This window comes from Sphaerodactylus townsendi, linkage group LG04 (genome assembly GCF_021028975.2).
Source record: "Sphaerodactylus townsendi isolate TG3544 linkage group LG04, MPM_Stown_v2.3, whole genome shotgun sequence".
Classification (NCBI taxonomy): domain Eukaryota; kingdom Metazoa; phylum Chordata; class Lepidosauria; order Squamata; family Sphaerodactylidae; genus Sphaerodactylus; species Sphaerodactylus townsendi.
Genome location: NC_059428.1, coordinates 152,318,666 through 152,339,762, shown reverse-complemented (window position 1 = coordinate 152,339,762; position 21,097 = coordinate 152,318,666). Strand labels below are relative to the sequence as shown.

Here is a 21,097-nt window from a genome sequence, read left to right as displayed (position 1 = left end):
CAACACCTCGAGAATACCACACACTTTCCCCTCAGGAGCGCTTCAGCCACTAGCCCCGCCCCCTTTTAATCCTGGAAGATTCATGCATCATTATGAAGTTTCAAAGCATGAAACTCCAGCAACAGATTAAGAAAAACGAAAACGGGAGCTAAGTAATTCTGAAGCAAATCTTATTAATTTTTAAAACCATCTCTTTCTCATTCTCGCGCTCTCTTTTTTTTTTTTGTTCTTCCAGGACCTTACCCACCCCTTCTGCGAGCGGGAACATAAGGTTGGCTATTTTTCTATCTGCTCAGCCCGGCGTGAGGGAAATCCGGGGAAAGCCTTTGATTGGCTGGCTTAAGAAGTTGCCCGCGGGGTGACCTGGGAGTTGTAGTTCTCCAGGATGAGGCGGTCACCGGGGCGAATAGCGGCTTTCACACTCTCAGCTTCCTTTGCGAAGCGGAAGTGAAGGCTTTGCTTGCTGAGGTGAGCTGAGGCGAAAAGGTGAGGACTGTCTGATTGAGAGAAGGTCCGTGGGACGTTCCTTTTGCCGGGCTCTCGGTACTAGGCCTTGGCATTATGGGTACTTACCCTTTAGTTGGAGTCTTCTTAGAGGCGGAGAGATCCGGGCTGAGATGGTGAACTTGTGTTATCACTTGTGTTCTACCACTTTAGACAGTAAATATGGAGGTCCTTGCATGTAGAAAGCTAGCGTGTCAGGGATCTCAATTGTTTTCTATCTAAACGTTAACACTTGTGTAATGTTGGCATAATATTTTGTTTATTTTAGGACATAAAAGGAGTTCTTTCTGTGAAAAAGGGCTCCGCTTTGCTGTGTTCTCACAAACCTGTGGTGTAGGTTAAAGTAAGAGAATAATGGTTCCAGTTTTGCAGCAAGTGGGAATCAGACCTTGGTCTCCCCCCTATTTTTAAAAAGAGACCATTTGGGATGTGGGTTAAGATTCGTATGTATTGATGTTTGTTTATTTTATTTTCTATGTTTATTTATTGTATTTATTTATTTTATTGTACTTGATATCCTGGCCAAAGTCAGGCTCAGGGCGACTCACACACACAATTAGAATCACAATATAAGATCAATGCATTATATAATAACAATTCAAACATTCTAACTTAAAACTTTTTAGATGACTGCGAGTCAATATCAATGTAAACTTTCATGCCACAAGAGGGAGAATAAAATCGCGGGGGCCAACTGAACTCTTATGACTAGTCGTAAGCCCGGCAAAATAGCTCCGTTTTGCAAGCCTCTTGGAACTGTCCGTTGTCCTGTAGGGCTCTGATGTTAGCCAGTAGCACATTCCACCATGTTGTAGTGTTTTAAACAATGATGTTTAACAATGTTTTAATGTTGAATCTGCCTAGAGATCTTGCATATAGGCAGGGTATAACTCTTTAAATTAATTAATGAAGTAAAATGTGCTTTTGTGTTCTCTAACAACCTCTATTGGGTTGGATGTTTTGGAAAGTGTGTATTGAGAGAGAAATGTTCCAGGTTACTGGATAAGAGATCATAGCCTGAAACATCTGGTTTTTTGTGGTGGGTTTTCTGGGCTGTGTGGCCATGGCCTGGTAGATCTTGTTCCTAATGTTTCGCCTGCATCTGTGGCTGGCATCTTCAGAGGTGTATCACAGAGGGAAGTCTGTCACACACTGTGTCTAGTAAGAAGGGAAATACATCAACAATACACTTGGTTTTTTCTTCTCTCACCCTCCCCTTCATTTTTAATATACAGCCAGGTGGGGATTTTAGGAGAACTCTAAATATTGGTCAGAAGTGTTGGTTTTGATTGGCTTTGTGCATAGAAATAGCCTGTTTCTGTATGTAGCATGCATTTTTTCCCTCTTGTATTGAGGGTTACTTCATCTTCTGAGGGAGGAGTACATACTTCAGTCTATAGTACTTTTAGCCCCTGCTGGATAGCTCAAGTGAGAATCAGATTAGATTATGGAAGTTAGGTGAATAGATCTGTAGTTTTTGTTCATTGCATGACTACTCTGTACGTTAACATAGACCTCACAGTCTCAGTTCAGAATTCATGCCAGCTACACAAACAGGCTTTTTTACTGGTGCGTTCCCTGGTTTGTTAGCAAACCACAGTCTTGCCCAGTACAGCCAACTATGATTTGTTGATCCCTTCCAGCCAGAATTGTAAATGTTCTTATTAACTTCTATAAATTTATTTCCCACCCATCACCAGATGGGCAGGGTACAATCATGGTTCGATTGTGGATTGAGTAATACCATACCACACCACAGTACAGTACTGTATGATGCCAGTGAAAGCTAATGTTAAAGTAGCTTTCACTGACATCATACAGTACTGTACTGTGGTATGGTATTACTCAATCCACAATCGAACCATGATTGTACCCTGCTCATCTGGTGATGGGTGGGAAATAAATTTATAGAAGTTAATAAGAACATTTACAATTCTGGCTGGAAGGGATCAACAAATCATAGTTGGCTGTACTGGGCAAGACTGTGGTTTGCTAACAAACCAGGGAACGCACCAGTAAAAAAGCCTGTGCAGTTAAGTGGCTGTATTGAAGAATGGAAACACTTGAGAAGCTCTTACTCTCCCAGAGGAAACCGCCATCTTCTGATGCTTAGATTGGGGGCCTTGAAATGAAAGAAGCTAATAGCTCCAACCACAAAAGGATGATTATTCAGGATTATCTGGCAGATGTCTTATTTGGTCATGGTATGATTTCCTCAAAACTCAGAATTCCCAAAGGGGGTACTTTGCTGTTACGAAACTTATGGAACAAATTTGGCATTGTGTAGATAGTGAACAGATTTGTAGTGTTAAGCATAAGGTAACACAAAGGTAACAAAATTGTCTCAAACATCCATCCCTGTTCACTTTGAGCAGCGTTCTTTGCCTAGGGTTTTCAGTCTGTAGTGTTCTTTCCTACCTTCCTTTTAATTTTTTTATCTCCTACTGGTCCCGTGTGGGAAGCTGAATTTTCAGTTCAGTCCCAAGATTTGCTTGCTATGCTGGCAAATAAGCCCTTCAAATGGGCTGTCCAGACAGAGTCAAGAGCCCTTCTCTATGAATGGAGTCATCAGTGTCACATTATTGGGGCACCGCTCTTGAGTTGGAGATGGTGATTTCAGCACAAAGGTTTAGAAGGCTGGATTTTTTTTCCCTGATGGAAGCAATAATTTATTGGGTAATGTGATCTTGAGGGCAGCCCTTTCTCTCACTTCTCCAACTGGTAATTTAACCAGGGGTTTAAGAACAGGAGGTAATTTCTAGATTGGACCAGAGGTCTATTCAGTGCTATTTCATTCAGCAGGTAGCTATTTTTCCTAGAGGGCCAACAAAACATAACATAAAAGTACCAGCACTGGTATTCAACTTCTGGATGGGGGAACTGTCTTTAGTCAACATGGGCTTGCCCTCCATGGAGCTGCCTCATCCCATTTTAAAGCCATCTTTGTTCGTGGCCTTTACTACATCCACTGGCCGCAAATTCCACAGGTCAGTTACTTGATTTGGAGGCTGTGCCCATTCTCTTCCAGGGGAAAATCATTGGGGTAGACTAGGCTAGCACTTCCAGGAGTTTTTGTGAACTGTCTCTCCCCCTTTTCCCACACAGTGGAGAACCCTATTGGAGTTTGTAGCAGGGTTTTGGTCATAAGTAATAGACTTGTTTGTTTTGCTTCCCCCACACCAGGCCAATATGTCAGAACTGAGTGACGAAGCTAGCGAGTCGGAGCTGCTGGACTGCAGCTTGTCCATGTGGCATGGGCTGGGTCAGGGTCACCAAGAACTGGATATCCCGCTGGATCTTCACACAGCTGCCTCTATCGGCCAGCATGAAGTGGTACAGGCCTGCATTCAGTGGTAAGCAGTGAAAGCCCTGGAGAAGAAATTATGTCCTTTGTTTGATGTCTTTCACAGCATGCCCTACTACCTAAGATGATCAACAAGGGTTTTTTTTTACAAAAACTGTTACCATTTTGAAGTTGTTAGAGAGAGCAGGGTTCGAAAATCAACCTTCTGATTTGTCAAAAACTGGAAGTCATGTGATATCTTGGAAGAAGAAGAAGAGTTTGGATTTATATCCCCCCTTTCTCTCCTGAAAGGAGACTCAAAGGGACTTACAATCTCCTTTCCCTTCACCACCACCCCCCTCACCAAACACCCTGTCAGGCAGGTGGGACTGAGAGAGCTCTGAAGAACTGTGACTAGCCCAAGGTTGCCCAACTGACATGTGTTGGAGTGCACAAGCTAATCTGGTTCCCCAGATAAGCCTCCACATCTCAAGTGGCAGAGCGGGGAATCAAACCCAGTTCTCCAGATTAGAGTGCACCTTCTCTTAACCACTACACCATGCTGGCTCTTTTGTAAGACAACAGCAGTCTCTCTAGCACCATAAATGTGCAAATTATGGGTGCTCCCCATAGGGAATCTAATTCATCCTCCATCCCTTCCAGTGGGAGCCTGGACCTGAATCAGAGGAACTGCGGAGGCTGGACTGCTCTGATGTATGCCTCTTACATCGGCCACAATGCCATTGTGCAGATGCTACTGGAGGCTGGTGCGAACGTGAACATGCCGACCCCGGAAGGACAGACTCCACTCATGCTGGCTTCTAGTTGTGGAAATGAGAGTGTTGCTTACTTGCTTCTTCAGGTAGGATATAAGTGCCTGTGACCTCCAGAGGTATCTGCAGCACAGCCCACATATCATACATACAGTAGACCTTTGCCATTTGCAGCTGTGTCATGCGGTATGACTCCCCCTGCCACGACCATTATGGCACTGAAAAGTGAGTAATGCAGAGAATGGGGTGTGATGAACAGGAGTGAAGAAGAGACGAACAGGAGGAGTTTGGATTTATATCCTCACCTTTCTCTCCTGTAAGGAGAGTCAAAGGGGCTTACAAACTCCTTTCCCTTCCTCTCCCCACTACAGACACTTTATGAGTCAGGTGGGGCTGAGAGAGTGCTGAGAGAACTGTGACTAGCCCAAGATCACCCAACAGGCTTCATGTGAAGGGGCAGAGAAACAAATCCAGTTCACCAGATAATGTGAAGGAGTGGGGAATCAAACCCAATTAAAATCTACAGCTTTTAACCACTAGTTAACATGTTGTTGGCATCTGCAATGTCTCCAACTTGTTTTTACACCCACCACACCATTGTCATAGTCATTATATAGGTAAACATTATGGGAAACAGGGTTATTTTGCTATTGTCGGCCGTGGCAGAAGGGCGGAAGGAGACTACTAACCCCCTCATGACATTCCCTTTGCAGCGAGGCGCCAAGTTGGAGATGAAGGACATCCACGGCTGGACTGCCCTCTTTCACTGCACCAGCGCTGGCCATCAGCAAATGGTCAAGTTCTTACTGGACAATGGAGCCAATGCCAACTGCAGGTAAGGAGGAAACGAGAGGCTTGGTTTGTGGGAAACCCTGGCAAGGGTGTTAAGCCAAACGAATCGGCCTGCCATCGTAGCAACATGGAACTAGAGAAGAAAAATACAACGGCGGAGAAGTCTTCTTTGGAGATGGGCGGACTCTGCTTTGCTTTCTATTCTGCCAGCACTCAGTACTTTTCTCCACACTCCTCTGTGGCCGTTCTTTATCATCTTTTGCTGCTCTTTTTAATTCATCTGCTGAGGTTGCTTTTCTTCTCTCTGTCTTGGTCACACCGGGGCTTTTCTTCAGAGCTCTCTGAACATCCTTCCCTTTTCCAACAGCCTGGTTTCGTTCTTTGCTATTCAAGCTCAAATTTGTGGCCCTTCTGCTTCCTGCCTGCTCATATCCTTCTCTCTCTCCAAAGTTGCTTCTTATTCTTGCTACTCTCTTTCAAAATCCTATCTCCCACCAGCGCGCACACACCATTTTCTTCCAAGCAGCATGCTGCAAGAAGAGCAGGCCATTTTGCCCTTTCAACAGTACTAACGATGCAGACTTCTATCAGCAACGGCCCATAGACCAGGCAGCCTTCGAGCTTATTGCCGGAAACTTTTTTGTGCTTTGGTGTTCATTTCTGGATTTTTATGTCAGCTCATGTTGTAAGATAGTTCCTCAGTAGATGGGGCTTCCTATCTAAAGTTCAAGATTTGGAATATGTTAACAGTTTCCAGCTTAAAGCCTCTTTCTCACTGAGATGGCAAACACTGAGGCTGCATTGTAAGGGTCTGCAAAATATGACTGTTCCTCCATACCTAAGAGATAGCTTGCACCTTGAAGGAAAAGCTAGGCTAGAGCACTTCTCTCTGACATGCTAGTTCTCTGTCTGGAGGGATTTTTTTTTAATGTAGAGGAATATTCCATTATGAAAGTCTCCATCTGCGGTGGCACATTCCAGGTGTGGGTTTGCTTCCTTAGCAAGGACTTGGCCAGTAATCCTCAGCATGGTGGCTATGGATACCATGGCACTGTGGGGTTTCCCAGGGCCAGGTCACATCTTCCCCAAATCCAAGACCCAACCCTGGCTGGAGCAGGAGAACTCAGAAACAACTGACTATAGCAGAGGGATGCTTGGCTTACAGCTTCCCCAGCATCTTGGCCCCAGCTCCCTGTGGCAACTGTTTCTAATTGAGCCTGCCCCTTCATGGAACCATTTTCTGGTGGTGCCCTTCCCTGTTCTCAGAATCCTAAATGTCCCCACATACTCAACCAGACTGGAAAGTCCTAGAGCAGACTTAATTTTTTTTTTGCTGGAGCAGTTTGGTAGCAGGCGTGAGGAGCACTGGGGCAGTCTTGAATTGGGCAAGTTCTGTGACCAGAGACGCAAGGAGGCTAGGGAGGACCTCTTAGAAGTTGGCCTTGTGGTTTGCCCTATGCCTGGTCACAAATCAGGTACAAATCGGCCAAACCCATGCATTTCACTGTACAGTGTTAGAACCAAGGGATTCCAACCAGTTTGCATTCTAGTGCTGGTCCTTTCGGAGCCTCTCTTTGGCTGCCTGTGACTAGCACATACCTTGTGACCCTACACCTCTCCTGACAATGGCCCTGGTCTGGGCTATTATCTTTCTGTTGTCCAGGGAGCCCCTCTGTGGATACACACCCCTGATGGAAGCGGCAGCTTCGGGCCATGAGATCATTGTCCAGTATCTTCTCACTCATGTAAGTTCTTTCTCAGTCAGTCCCAGGCAACGTTTTCCCAGCTTCTGTGCTAAGAGGCCTGGGTGTCCTTTTGCCAATAATATTTCTTATCTCCTTCTAATTTTGGAGCAGGGAGTGGGGATAGTGGAGAAAAGAGACTAACTTCTTTTCCCAGCATGTTTCTTCACCAGTTCAACTTCTGCTATCCAGACTGAAGTACCTTCCTTTCTTCCTTATGTGTAAACATTTGTTCTGGAAAGCTTCCAATGGGAACACTGGCTTTTTCTTACCTTCCATGTGGAGATGGTGAACCAATATGAGAGAGAGTTTCATTCTCTTTTTCACTTTTCTGTGACCATCTCTGGAAACTTTCTTAGCTTCAATGTTGTATCCAGGGTTTCTTGAGAATAATCAGGCAGGTATCTTTCTGGCATGCAGATGATCGGCCAGACAAACCAAACATATAGTCGATTCACGAGTCCTTTTTCTTCTCAATTTTCCATGTTTCTTGTCCTCTCAATTTTCCATGTTTCTTGTTCTCTCAATTTTCCATGTTTCTTTCCTTGAGCTGACATGTCCCTTTCTTTATGGGCTACATCTGATATTCCCAAAGTAAATGTTAAAAAGTAGGCAGCTACCTTGGTCCATAGCAAAATGAATCATTGGTTCAATTACAAGACGCTGATGAAGAGTAAAGCAAGCTCATGGAAACTCTGGGTATTGAAGTCCAAGAAAAAGAAAAACGTTGCATGATGTAAAGAGCTGATGCATCCTTCAGAGCCTCTCTGACTGCTGAGCTGCAGGGATCCCTCTCAGAGCTGCTTGTGAACTCACCTGATGTGTTTCATCCTATTAGGGTGTGAGAGTGGATGTGCGAGACAATACGGGGGCCATAGCACGGACCTTGGCCATGCAGTATGGATACACCAAGATTGTCGGGCTGATCGATCTGCACATGGCCCCTGTTCCCAAGGTCCTTTGCAGGGGCCCAGGTAACATCTGATTTTTTTTAAATGTCTTCTTGTCAGGAAAGGGGTGTGTGTGCCTTACTTAGGCAGGATTTTTGTCTCACCTATTGATCTGTTCTGTCTTTTTATCATACTGAAGATCAGCTCTTCTCTTATTACCTATGTATTATGAGTAAATGTACGGTCTATACTGATTTAAGCTGAGCTAGTAAAGAGAGCCAGCGTGGTGTAGTGATTCAAGTGTTGGACTAGAACCTGGGAAACCCAGGTTTGAATCCCCCCACAACTTACTGGCGAACCTGGGGCCAGTTTCACATTTTCAACCCTGACCCTGGCAAGTCTTTGGAATACGAAGGTCACTCCGTGGAGGCTGGCAAATTACCTCTGAATGTCTCTTGCTTTGAAAACCCTACGGGGTCACCCTCAGTCAGCTGTGACTTGATGACACTTTCCACCACCAGTTTTCAGTCTCTAGCCACTTAGCCCCCTTCAGGTATTACCAGACTGTCGCTATCAAAAGAGTACCTCGCAGCTAGAAAGTCCTATCATGATCTTTTAAAGACCAAAAAGAAATTACATCTTACAAAGATTTGGAACAATCTCCATCAAGCCTTTAACTCCAGAGACAGCAAAAGCTTTTGGCGCATAATTAATTCAAGTGCCGGCGAGCCCTATACAGCCATCAGTTCTCAGATTTCAGTGGAAGCATGGAGGACACATTTTACAGCCATTTTCTGCAATCCAGAACTTTTGGATACTCCATGTGCAACTGGAGCAGCAAAGCATTTACCTGAATGGCCTCCTGTCAGCTGCGACGCAGGTGACTCACCCCTTAGTATCTGACCTAAAACAAGGGAAAGCGCCAGGCTCCTGATGCCCTGCCACCTAGAACTCTTTAGAAGATTCCTCCGGAGTTCTGGGCCCTCCTCCCCATTTTGGCTACCCTGTTTACTCAAAAATTAACAACAGTGGCTGTATCCCCTAAGCATTGGACTGAAGCTTGGTCATTGTACCTCTACATAAAAAAGGCAATCCATCAAATCCATCTTAACTATCAGCTTCCCATAAGCTTCGCTTTCAGTGTGCTCAGTAAGCTTTTTACGCAAGGTACCTCATGATACCGCCTCACTTGCCTGGTCCCTCTTCTGTAGTGCTAGGCCCGAACAGATAGGATATGCCACAGGTAAAATCCACCCTTTGACCATTTCTTTCTGGTTTTAGAACCATTTGGCGGAGAACATTACACTTGCTTCACCCCAAGGGTGGGAAACTCCTTGATGTGCTTTCCTAGATTTTGAAAATGCGATTCGACTTCCTTCATCCCCAGCAACCAGCTGTGGGAAAAATCGACTGTGTTGGGAATAGACCAGAGATTACTGTTTCTTTTTATTCGGCCAGTTGTATTCCTCAACTACCTGTCAAGTTCGTTGTGATCGTGGCAAGGGCCTAACTTCACCTCACCTATAGTTTCTAACAAGGGAGTCAAGCAGGGCTTGTATTCTTGCTCCTCTCCTGTTCAGAATCTTTTATTTAAACGCACCTTTGCTCCTCATATTTATCTCTAGTGACTGAAAGTCACGCACCCATTTTGGGGACAAAGACCCACATGTGCACTTCTCTTCATGCAGACGACACTAATTGTGTTACCAATGTCTCGTCCACAGCGTGGGCCTGCTGTAAAGACTACTTCAAGCTTCCGTTTTATGACGCACTGCACAAACAGTGCCCTGTCGACACTATTATAATAAATCCAAAGTGCTGATTTTTTCGAATTCAAAAAAACTCAGCACGTGGAAAATAAACGGTACATTGATTGAATCAGGTCCATTCCATACAGATATTTAGGAATCACTCTTCCATCATTCCTTAACCTGGACCTCTCTTCTATATCCACCTTCCGTGGACTCCTTCAATACAAGTAAGTAAAAAATCAAAGTGTTGGCAATATCCAGATTTTTTCACACTCAGAGGCGGTCAATTTTTTTCCCTGCCGCAATGGAAGTTTTTTTCAGTTAAAACCATTGCCACAACTTACTTTACGGAGCTCCAATCTGGGGAGCAAAAAAAAAAACCGGCTGAGTAGAAATTAGAGAGAGTAGTTCAATCTTTGTTTCTTCGTCAAATGCTCTATTGGGTCTTCCAAACTCAGTCACGCATGATCAAGTTCTTTGTTTGTGGAAACCGGAGCCAAGACAATACTTTTCCCCGGGTTTGGCTCTCTTTGTTTAAAATACTGGCTTCGCCATTATAGACGCCCTCCCGGGCAGTCTCTACATATTTTCTGTTGGGTTTCACCACTTCCACTCCACCTGGCACACCAAAATTATCAAGCAAATAAACAACATAGGTGTATCTTTTGACCAGCTCCTACTGGATGGATCTAAAGACAGGCTTTCTCGGAGTTTTGAAACAACGTACTCCTTGACATTGAAGGGCAGCCTTCTCACAGCTGGAGCCTGCAGAACTTGTTCTCCCACATTTTATGGCATTTCACCACCATTGCCGGGTTTTATGGCTAAATATATGAGTAATTTAATCAATCCACATCTCCTCGCGAGAGATATTTTATGCTTGCTCGGCTAAATCGTAAGGTTACCGACTGCCCAAAACAAGAGGCAGGATATCATGGCATCCCACAGGAGGAACAGGACTTTGCGTTCCTTAGTGCAGCTGGCCTGCAACCAAACAACTCGAACACGTGCTCCTTCATTACTGCAAAAGATTTGGCAGTCTATCGGGTTGCTTTTTTCTCGAGGCCATCTTGAAGAAATTTTCAGTGAGATCAGACAAGGAAATAGTTTCACACCTGCTTAGTGACCATCATCCCCACACTACTGAATCAGTTGCCAGGTTTTTAACAAAGGCACTTGGATCAAGAGTGAAACCTTTGTGTAAATTTTAGTCAATTGGTTTTAACATAATCTGTATTTTACCACTCTTTATATGCCATTAAAGGTTTTGTATTTGTATTTGTTGTTGTATTACCAGACTGTAGCAATCTGCCCAGTGGTTTTAGAGAGTTAGTATCTTCTTAAGTCTACATCAAGTTTACCATATAGCAAATCTAAATCATATACCATGGTTAAGTTTGCTGTCTGTGTATCAATTTTAACCATGGTCAAGGCTGCTGGGGTATAGTAGTGTGGGATTTGTGGAAGAAAGGAGAAGTTCTGTGTTCTATAACCTGGGCTAAAAGATTGCAGCTTGTACCATGGTCAAGGCTGGTGGGGAAGAGTGGTGTAGGATTTGTGGAAGAAAGGAGAAGTTCTGTGTTCCATAACATAGGCTAAAATATTGCACCTTGTATTTGCACGGCTTCTAGATCTGCTGATGATTTTCCTTTTGGACCCACAGGAAAATACGAAGATCTGAGCTCCTCAGACGAATCCTACTCTACCCCGCAGAGGCAGAGGCCTGTGCGCAAGTCCAAGGGCCCCAGTATCCATGAAGGGCCCCATGCTTTGGCCAAGATTACGGCACTCAGGATTGGAGGGAGGAGCCAATCATATTATGGTGAGTTGTGGCTCTGTTTCTCGTCCCAGGATGTCCCTCTTGGCACTGGGATAACACACTGCTGTATTGTGGGAGTGCTGGGAACTCAATGTCTGTGTATACAGGGAAGTGTAGGGCAACGGTCAGAGCATCAAACGAGAGCCTGAGCATCCTGGATTACCATTCCTGATTTTGTTAACCCCGCTGTGTGAGTATGTTGATGCAGGTGTGTTGTAGGAAAGCAGCTAACCTGCACGGTTTGCTCTTCATTCAAAAAAGCAGCGTACAACGTGTAGCTCATCAGCACTTACCAGTTTTATTTCTCAGCCCCATTCACCTTGCTGATCTTTACCTTTAACACTGGAAATGATCTGGGGTTCAAGGTTCTTAAAGAACTGCCTATTCACACCCCCAGGAGCCGGCATGGTATAGTGGTTAAGAATGACAGACTTCACGTGAAGTTTCCTGGGTGACCTTGGCCAATCTCACTTCTCTCAAAACCCTCTTAGCCCATGCAGAGGCAAGCAATAGCAAACCACCTCTGAATTAGGGATAAGACAGAGGACGTTGCCTTTCTCAGGAAGTTGAGCAGTTGTCCTCTGACACCTTGACAATCTTGATCCTCCTTGATCTGAGCAGTGGCAGCAGACCAGGTGCTCAGGAGCAGTGGTGGCAGCAGCAGAAGGCCATTGCTTTCACATCCTGCATGTGAGCTCCCAAAGACCTCTGGTGGGCCACTGCGAGTAGCAGAGTGCTGGACTAGATGGACTCTGGTCTGATCCAGCAGGCTCTTTCTTATGTTCTTAGGTGTGTCAGACAGTGGATGACTAAAATGGATCTAGCATCCTGTTCGTTCATTCATCTCTCTCCTTTTTTCTCTGTCTCCATTTTCCACACAGAGCAGGTCCCTCCAGAAGGCTACATGATCTTCAATGATGAAGGGAGCGGTTCTGAAGGAGGAGATCTCCGGTACAGAGACGTCACCTCACCCATCAACGACCATGACGTGGAAAGCAGCAGCAGCCGAGGTACGGCCCATCAGGTGTACGGCAGGATTGCGGGAGTGCTACAACTTTGCTCCAGTTGGTCCAGCCTGCTACTTGGGGTTATCCTGAATGTCCCTTCTGGGCATTCAGACCCAGAGTTAACCAGCAGCATCTCAAATTCAGTATTACCAGCTTGGCCCTTATTTTCTGCGTTGTATCACCATTGAGTCTTTTGCTTTTATTGCCGCTGCTACTTTTCAAAACTGTATTTTATTATAGTCATTGTGTCTCTGGGCAGAAAACCAGGACAGTAATACTTAAATAATAATGTGGCCAAGGCGCTGTGGTGCCATTAATCCACAGCAGAGCCACCTTATTTCTCATCAGCAGGTTCCAAAGTTTGCAAAAAAAAAATCATCCACAGCAGAAACAATTAGGCAAAGGATGCAAATGGAGCATGCCCACACATGATTTGATCTCTTGTCACTGGATTTCTTCCCGTAGCAGGTTGTGGGAGGTGGCCGTAGCAGATTGTGGGAGGTGGCCGGGCAATGGGCTCAAAGTGGGTGGAGTCTCACTGTCCCTTCCCTTCCTCCCAGAAGAGAATTCTTCCTTCACCAATAACGTGGGCATCATCCAGACCACAACCAGCAGCAGCTGTGAAAGTTTACCCAAAGCCGCTGGGATTGGCAGCGAAGGCTCAGTGGAGAGCAATGAGGTAGGCCATTGGCACTGCTGTTTGAAAGGGAATTAATCCCTTCATTTCCAGCACTCCAATATAAGCGGTGTGCTTCCTGAGCTATTGTTAACCTGACAGTGTTGAGTACTCTCCTGCGGGACGGGGCTTCCCCCGCACCCTGCCCGGGGCAAATTACTTTGCATTCTCATAGTAACCCATTCCTGGGGAAGCCTGTCTGTTGAAGTGAGCTTTGACTCAGGAAAACTTTTGCCCTGGGAAACATGGTTGACCTTTAAGGTGCTGCTGGACTTGAATATTGCTCTCTGCAGCTTTGCACTGTGATTTTGTTTGATTTATTGGATTTATATCCCTCCCTATCCCTGCTTCTTTGTATTTTATAGGATTCTGACCACGCCCCCAAACTCTCCCAGCAGAAGCACGCCAAGAGCTGCGTGAGGACCAAGAACCACAGCGGTGACAGCCGCTGGTCAAACAGGTCCAGGGCCTCCAATCAGCACTGCATGCCCCCAAAGCCAGAGGCTCCGTCTTATACGGGACCCCAGGTAATCACGGCCACGTAGCAGAAGACTTTTTTATTTGCCTTTTGATTATGTGCTCGTCTTATTTGTATGTATGTATTCCTTTTGAAGAGTTTAATTTTTTTAACTGTTCAGCAAGCCTTTATTGGCATAGACAACAATACAACAATAGTAAAAAAACCGATTTAAAAAACATAAATATACAGTACAGGAAATAAATGTTAAGTGAAAGGAAATCTACTGGCATTTAGTAATTTCCAGGAGAAAGTCTGCCACTATCATCCAGAGAGAAGGATCAGGATTGTACAGCAAGTAGTGTAGTCTAAATAAATCGGGGAGATCAGGTAGGTGTAAAGATTCACATACTTGGATCTGATTTCCTTAAATCTGGGACAGTGTAATAATTGGTGGGCCAGAGATTCAAGTGAGCCAGCATTGCACAGGCACAATCTTTTAGACTTTTCTTCCTTGTGAAATCTGCCATGTAACAAGGAGGAAGGCATAACATTTAACAGTTAATGAATTTAATAAAGATTTTATTTTTTAAAGAATGGGGACCCTGTAGAGAAGGGAGGAAATGATTCTGAGAGGAAGCGCATCTCTGATAAGGAGCAGGGGTATCTGAGTCTCTTTGCTGCTTAGGGTAGGGGATGAGCTTCACCTGAGTTGCTTTTATAGGATTGAGGTAGTCCCATGTGATCTGCTTCCAGCCTATGGCTATTAAGGAGCTTCTGCAGTTGATGCTGTTGTCACTCCCTCCCAAGTGCTGTGGGTTGCTTATGAGTGTCGGCATCCCTGTTGTTTGAGAAAGTTTTCTTTTTTTTTTTCAGAGGGGTTGCCGTGGGCTAAGCTAGACGTGGCAGGGATCTTCACTTTCGACAGGGGATGAAGCGCGTGGGTGAGGAGAGTTAGACCCTCCTCTCCTGCCCTAACACCCTGCACTCTGTTGCAAGAAATGGTTTGTCCCCAGCTTGGCTCAGGTACTGGAAGAAAGCTTGGCTGGGAGAAAAATGCCAGAAATTGAATGCAGCAGCGGAAGGCTGGAGAGGGGATGGGGTTTAGTTCTCCCCCCCCCACCTCCAGTGTTCTGTTTCCTGGAAGTGAATGAACTAAAAGGAGGAGTAAGAGTTTGGATTTATACCCAACCTTTCTCTCCTGTAAGGAGACTTGGTGGCTTTCAAGCTCCTTTCCCTTCCTCTCTCCCACAACAGTCCCCTTGTGAGGCAGGTGGGTCTGAGAGAGTTCCAAAGAACTGTGACTGGCCCAAGGTCACCCAGCAGGAATGGAGGAGTGTGGAAACACATCTGGTTCACCAGATAAGCCTCTGCCACTCAGGTGGAGGAGTGGGGAATCAAATCTGGTTTTCCAGATTACAATGCACCTGCTCTTCACCACTACACCATCCTGGCTCTCGACAGAGCCCACCCGTTTCACACGGGACTGAGCTGACTTGCAACTGTTTTTTAAAAAGGCCACATAACCCCCTCACCTGTGCTAGCAGATATTCTTCGGCATGGTACTTTTGCACCTGCTATCATTTCCAGCCTCACATAAAATATCTGGTGCTTTACTGCTTGCTTTGCATGGCATGTATTGTGGCCACTAAACTGTCACTCCCCAGTCCTTGCATTCAAGCGCTGTGGAATTCAGAACAGTACTCCTGGTGTGAGAGAAGCTGCCGTGGGTCGAGAGTCTGAGCTCCCAGGAAACTGTTGGGGATGCAGGTTTATGCAAGCAAGGCCGTCCAGCACTGAGCTGTACATTTCCTCCTCCTCTCTCTCACTCTCATTCTTTCTGTTTGCAGGATCTCGCCACCTTCTTGGAGCAGATTGGCTGCCTGAAATACCTGCAGGTGTTCGAGGAGCAGGACGTCGACCTTCGCATTTTCCTGACTTTAACCGAGAGTGACTTGAAGGAGATCGGCATCACGTAAGTCTCCTGCCTGCCTCAGTGGCTGACTTTGTCTTGTACTGAAGTACAACGAATATTGCCCCAAGTGTAGCTTCCAGGCGAGTGGGTGTGTCTCGACAAAACAGCCCCTGCAAACTACTGCCCTTCCCCCTACTCTGAAAGAAGAAAGCGACAACACAGCAAGCCAGCCTTGCCACTAACCTGCGACGGCTGCTTTTCCTCCAGTCTCTTTGGACCGAAGAGGAAGATGACCTCCGCCATCGCCCGATGGCACAGCAGCGCACGACCTCCAAGCGATGCCCTGGAGCTGGCCTACGCGGATCGCCTGGAGGCAGAAATGCAGGAGCTTGCCATTCAGCTGCACAAGGTCAGCCCCTCCCAAGGCTGGCCTGCCATCACGTTGCCAGGCCGGTTCTGGACATGGGGTGGGGGTGGGGGGGTGGAGACTTTGGGGAAAGGCGCTCCTTTGGTCAGACAGCCAAGATGTCAAATTCCACAGCATCTGAAAGCCCTTGCTGAGCTGGGTCTGTGTGTCCCTCCCTTTCCCCCTCAAGTGAAACATAAGATGAGCCTTGATTCTTGGGCAGATCCCTCTTTGCAGGGTGTCTGGGAGTGCCGCTGACTCGTGCAAATCCCTTGCAGAGGTGCGACGAGGCCGAAGCGCTGAAGGGCCAGGTGTCCCAGGAGCAGGAGCTGCGTGCCGTGGTCGAGAGCTGCCTGATGGAGCGGGATGTGGCCTGGAGTGAGGCCCAGACAAAGCTGCGGGAGGTGCAGGTCACAGCCCAAGACGCAGGGGCCCTGCTGGAGCAGCTGCGGTGAGTCGTCCCCCCCCCGCCCCCCCCCCCGCAAGCCAGCCCACTTTCTCAGTGCTTCTTGTCCCTGCAGAACTAATAAGGCAAAACACTGAAGCTGGGGATCACCCGCTTGATGGCATTTGGTTTATTTTGGTAGGGCCTGCCAGACAGAACTGTCCTCTCGGCTGGCTCAAGAACATGCGGCTGGTCGGCTGTCAGAGATTAGTGCCCCGGTGGGAGCTGGTAAGTGGGAAAGAGGCGTCACCTGTTGCAGAGAACAGCCCACCCCCCCCCCACCCCCCGCAGACCAACAGCATCATCTTGAGATTTCCCCTTGGATGCCTGTTCATATGGACATTTTATTTTATTTTTTTTACTTTATTTGATTTCTACCCTGCTCTTTCCTGGCACAAATGCATGGAGGCCTGTTGCTTTCTCTCCTTAAGTGGAATCACAAAGATAGCTTTCTATATTTCTATGCAGCGTATTGTAGTTGGTAAGAGCAGGTGGATTCTAATCTGGATTCCCCACTCCTCCACCTGAGTGGTGGAGGCTTATCTGGTGGACCAGATGTGTTTCCACACTCCTGGGTGACCTTGGGCTAGTCACCGTTCTTCGGAGCTCTCTCAGCCCTACCTACCTCACAAGGTGTCTATTGTGGGGAGAGGAAGGGAAAGGAGTTTGTAAGCCACTGAGTGTCCTTATAGGAGAGAAAGGTGGAATATAAATCCAACCTTTTCTTCTTCTGTTTCTACCAGACCTTGATTCAAATTTGGGAAATCTACTAACCCACTAAGGATCAGATAAAGTTCCTTTGGGGACTCAGGTGCCACTTTAAGGCCTCTAGTTGGCTTTCCCACTTTGCAAATTGCTGTCCTACTCGCCCTCTCAGTGTTTCACCTTCTTGGTTGGCATGGCACGGACCACATAGTCTAAGAACCTTCTCTGCTAGGTCTCTATTTTTCCTTCCTAGGTGCTGCAGAATGGCCCTCCACCTTGAAAGTTCTGAGCCTGCCTGAGCTGTCAAATCTTCTGGTGAAATGTGTGGGAGAAATGGGTAAGGCCTGAAAAGACAACTGAATTCTCACTCCCTTCACTTCACAACTGCAATAGCAGAAGGGGCCCCTCATTTTAGGTCACGGAGTCACAGTAGGGGCCGTATCTGTGTCGATACTCCTTCTGACTGTCGACAAGCATCTCTGTGCCCGGAAACCTGGGTGATCACCACTTGCCTGTTCCTTTAGGGAAAGCCCTTCATTCTGTCAACCAAAATCTCGAGAGACTCCAGAGTCCACAGAAGGGCAAGGCACCCCGGAAGCAACCCTAGCAGCAGACGAAGGTAAGTGGAAGCATTCAGATGGTGGATATGGGTCCAGCTGGTTAGTAGCGTAGTGGCACTGTGATACTTTTTGCTCGCCCTGCTGTGTGACATGAGAACAAAATGTGCAAAATCACCCGTCAGGGCGTATTTGCTCCATCTGGTGAACTAGATTAGCTTGTGCACTCCCACACATGCCAGCTGGGTGACCTTGGGCTAGTCACAGTTCTTCGGAGCTCAGCACCACCCACCCCCAGGGTGTTTGTTGTGGGGAGGGAGGGGGAAGGGAAAGGAGATTGTAAGCCCCTTTGAGTCTCCTTACAGGAGAGAAAGAGGGGATATAAATCCAAACTCTTCTTCTTCTCTAAAAAAATTGTCCTTTTGTCCCTTTCAGTTGATGATGTCCAATGTTTCACCCCTCCCGTGCATGGCTGCATGTGTTTGCCCCTTTGAAAGACTGGCTTTGATCCAGGTGGTACATTGGCTGGCATTTTAAAGGGCTCTCCTCCTTATTGCAGGGGTTCTGACGTCGGGTGACTCTTCCACCCGGAAGCTGTGTTTACCTGAGAGAGTGAGCTCGAGAGCCGCTTGGCCGCCTGCCTGGAGAGCTGTCAGTACCCGTCCGAGGGCAAGGAGGCAAGTTGTCACACAAGAGGGCTGTCCAGCCTGCTGGATGAAGCAGGGGAATGTCAGAGTCACAGCCGTAAGCCAGAAGAGCTGTGAGTGTGCCCCTTCGAAGCCAGAGGCTCTGAGTGGTGAGAAGTTTGGCATTTCTTAGGAGCCCGATAACTGCCCATTTTGGCATACGTGGGTTCTCGTTTTTCTCTACCCCCTTCACTGTATGCACCTGCAAGGAACCATGGGAGCATGAAGCTGGCGAACTTTCCCTGGTCCCACCCTATTGGGTTATGGTTTAAAGCACTAAAGAGGAGGTGGCACAAGAATGGAAGGAGCACACACAGAGACACTCAGTTCTGTCCTCGACTCTGAATTAGTTCTTCAGAGTCATTTGGTGTTTTGAAGTGGTAGGTCTCCTGCAGTGACCACGAGGTCTCTCCTTATCAACTTGGGACTTCTCCCCCACAACCCCAGCCACTGGTGCCCCCCGTGGTCACAAACCAGAACTACATCTCTTCCTGCTGACTGGCCTCGGAATGTCCATCACAGTCCTCCACAGCACTGGGAACGCTGCCCATTATCTGCAGTGATTTGTTCTGGTTTAACGCAATCTTGGGAGCTGCAGCAAGTGCAGGGAGGGGGGACAAAGCCTGTGCTTTTGCGAGAGGCAGTCAGTTTGGTTGATGTGAACTTGCGGGGGTGGGGATGGGGGTATTTCTCGCCAGTTCAGTAGCATCTACCAACCCTGGTGCCTCAGAGAAAAGGGCTTCCAAAGATCAGATAGATACAGTGAATGGCAAGCCCTGAGGAATTGAATGGGCTGTGCCTTTGTCCTCCACAAAGCCAAAAAAGTCTTCCAAAACCCATAACCTCAACTGTTTTCAGCACACACTTGTGACTAGTTGTGGTGGGTTTTCCTGGCTGTGGGGCTGTGGTCTGGTGGAACTTGTTCCTAACGTTTCGCCTGCATATGTGGCTGGCATCTTCAGAGGTCTGGACACAGTATGTAACAGACTGTGATACGCCTCTGAAGATGCCAGCCACAAATGCAGGCGAAACGTTAGGAACAAGATCCACCAGACCACAACCACACAACCCGGAAAACCCACCACAATCAGTTGAATCCAGCCGTGAAAGCCTTCAACAATACATTACACACTTGTGAGTTTCCTGTATATTTTAGACACCTATTAAAATGTACTGTGGGAATGAGGCCAACATGATTTTCATGTTGCTTTGAACAGGAGAGGCTGTAGTTCCTTACCTGTTGCATTTGTGTGCACAAGAGCCTCCATTTTATGTTACCTACATGAGATCCCAGCTTGTCATGTAAAGAAGCAGAATGGTGTAATGAAGCCAATCAGAAGCAAAGAGTAATGGCAGGTAGTAGTCCACTGTAGTAGAGAGTCTCCTCCACACCATCCCTTCCCACCTTCTTGCTCATGAATGATGCACCCAGGCCTTTGCATCTTCAGGTGGTCCTCTGTTGAAAGTGTGGCGTAGTGGTTAAGAGCAGGTGCACTGTAATCTGGAGAACCGGGATTGATTCCCCACTCTGCCGCTTGAGCTGTGGAGGCTTATCTGGGGAACCAGATTAGCCTGTGCACTCCCAACACATGCCAGCTGGGTGACCTTGGGCTAGTCACAGTTCTTCTGAACTCTCTCAGCCCCACCTACCTCACAGGGTGTTTGTTATGGGGGGAAGTAGGGAAAAGAGATTGTAAGCCCCTTTGAGTCTCCTTACAGGAGGGGGGGGGATATAAATCCAAACTTCTAGGTGCAAAGGGTGATTTTATAGGGAGAAGCAGCCAGCCGCACTAGGCTCCCTGCTTGCCATGGGAAGGCATAGAGCTCAACTCTGGCTGTCCCTGCCCCTGTTGCTCAAAAGACCTGGGCAAACTCAATAGTGCAGCAATGAAGAAGCTGTGACTAATTTTCTAGCTGGTCAGGCTGAAGGAGAAAAGTGTCAGAAAACCTTTTTTTTCAAAAGGAAAAATCCACACTGTCTTGGACTCATGGCCAGGCTTCTTTTTGGTCAGGTGTCCAATTGGAATGGACCTGAGCAGCAGAAGGTTTTGGTCTTTCCCTTGTACTCAACTCAGGGTATTTGTGGAGTGGTGATGGTCATAAAAGGGTTCTTGGTTTACCAGTTGGGCACATCTGATGAAGAAAAGGGAGGGGGCGAGGAGGCCTTAATTTTTTATCCTTCTTATTTACACTGAGTGACCCAAAATATCACGTACTGTTTGGGAATAAATCAATGGTTGACTCTGCCAAAGCTGCTGCTTGTGGATTGTGTGTGCGCGTATGTTGGTCCTTTGTCGCTGCCTCTGGTGGAAAACGGATAGCTGCCGTTTGTATGCATGGCTTGACTCTCCACTGGGCACGTTCACTGGAGCCGGATTTGCTGCCCTGGGTCTTGATCAGAGGGACTCACTGCTGCTCACTACATTTTTAGCAGTTGCTTTTAGTTGGGTTTGTAAAATGTTCTTAAGAGTTTTAGGAGGGCTGTTCTCCCATCCACACGCACACATACATTTTACCTCTTTAGTTCAGAAGCGTGGGGGCAGGTTCTTTGCAAGCAAATGCTTTGCTGGCAGCCGAAGGCCTGTGACCTTAGAAAAGAGGCCAATGGGAGAGTTTCTGCTTTTAATACAGAAAATCTCAGGTTCGGTCCCTGGTCAGTTTAAAGGAGCAGAGCATTGTGTTTCCAATA

At 46.9% G+C, this 21,097-nt stretch overlaps 2 protein-coding genes across 3 annotated transcripts in view; one reads left to right on the top strand and one right to left on the bottom strand.

The window, feature by feature from the left end:
• The window catches only part of DNAAF8 (dynein axonemal assembly factor 8), a 60,306-nt gene extending 59,746 nt beyond the window's left edge, over positions 1 to 560 (bottom strand). The window contains exon 1 of the mRNA XM_048494173.1: positions 421 to 560. Coding sequence (XP_048350130.1) covers positions 421 to 560 — 140 coding nt within the window. The remainder of the gene's footprint in view (positions 1 to 420) is intronic.
• On the top strand, positions 389 to 19,341 carry ANKS3 (ankyrin repeat and sterile alpha motif domain containing 3). Of its 2 annotated transcripts, none has more exons than XM_048495102.1 (17): positions 389 to 486; positions 3,688 to 3,857; positions 4,451 to 4,649; positions 5,274 to 5,395; positions 7,016 to 7,097; positions 7,933 to 8,068; positions 11,399 to 11,557; positions 12,436 to 12,564; positions 13,122 to 13,240; positions 13,603 to 13,764; positions 15,545 to 15,669; positions 15,877 to 16,018; positions 16,294 to 16,466; positions 16,603 to 16,688; positions 17,419 to 17,502; positions 17,690 to 17,784; positions 18,282 to 19,341. In XM_048495102.1, the coding sequence occupies exons 2-16, from the start codon at positions 3,694 to 3,696 to the stop codon at positions 17,770 to 17,772; spliced, it is 1,965 nt and encodes a 654-aa protein (XP_048351059.1). In that variant the 5' UTR covers positions 389 to 486; positions 3,688 to 3,693; the 3' UTR covers positions 17,773 to 17,784; positions 18,282 to 19,341. The 2 variants fall into 2 exon arrangements, with proteins under 2 accessions (XP_048351059.1, XP_048351058.1); XM_048495101.1 differs by lacking the exon at positions 389 to 486 and adding an exon at positions 497 to 620.
• The last annotated feature ends 1,756 nt before the right edge of the window (positions 19,342 to 21,097 follow it).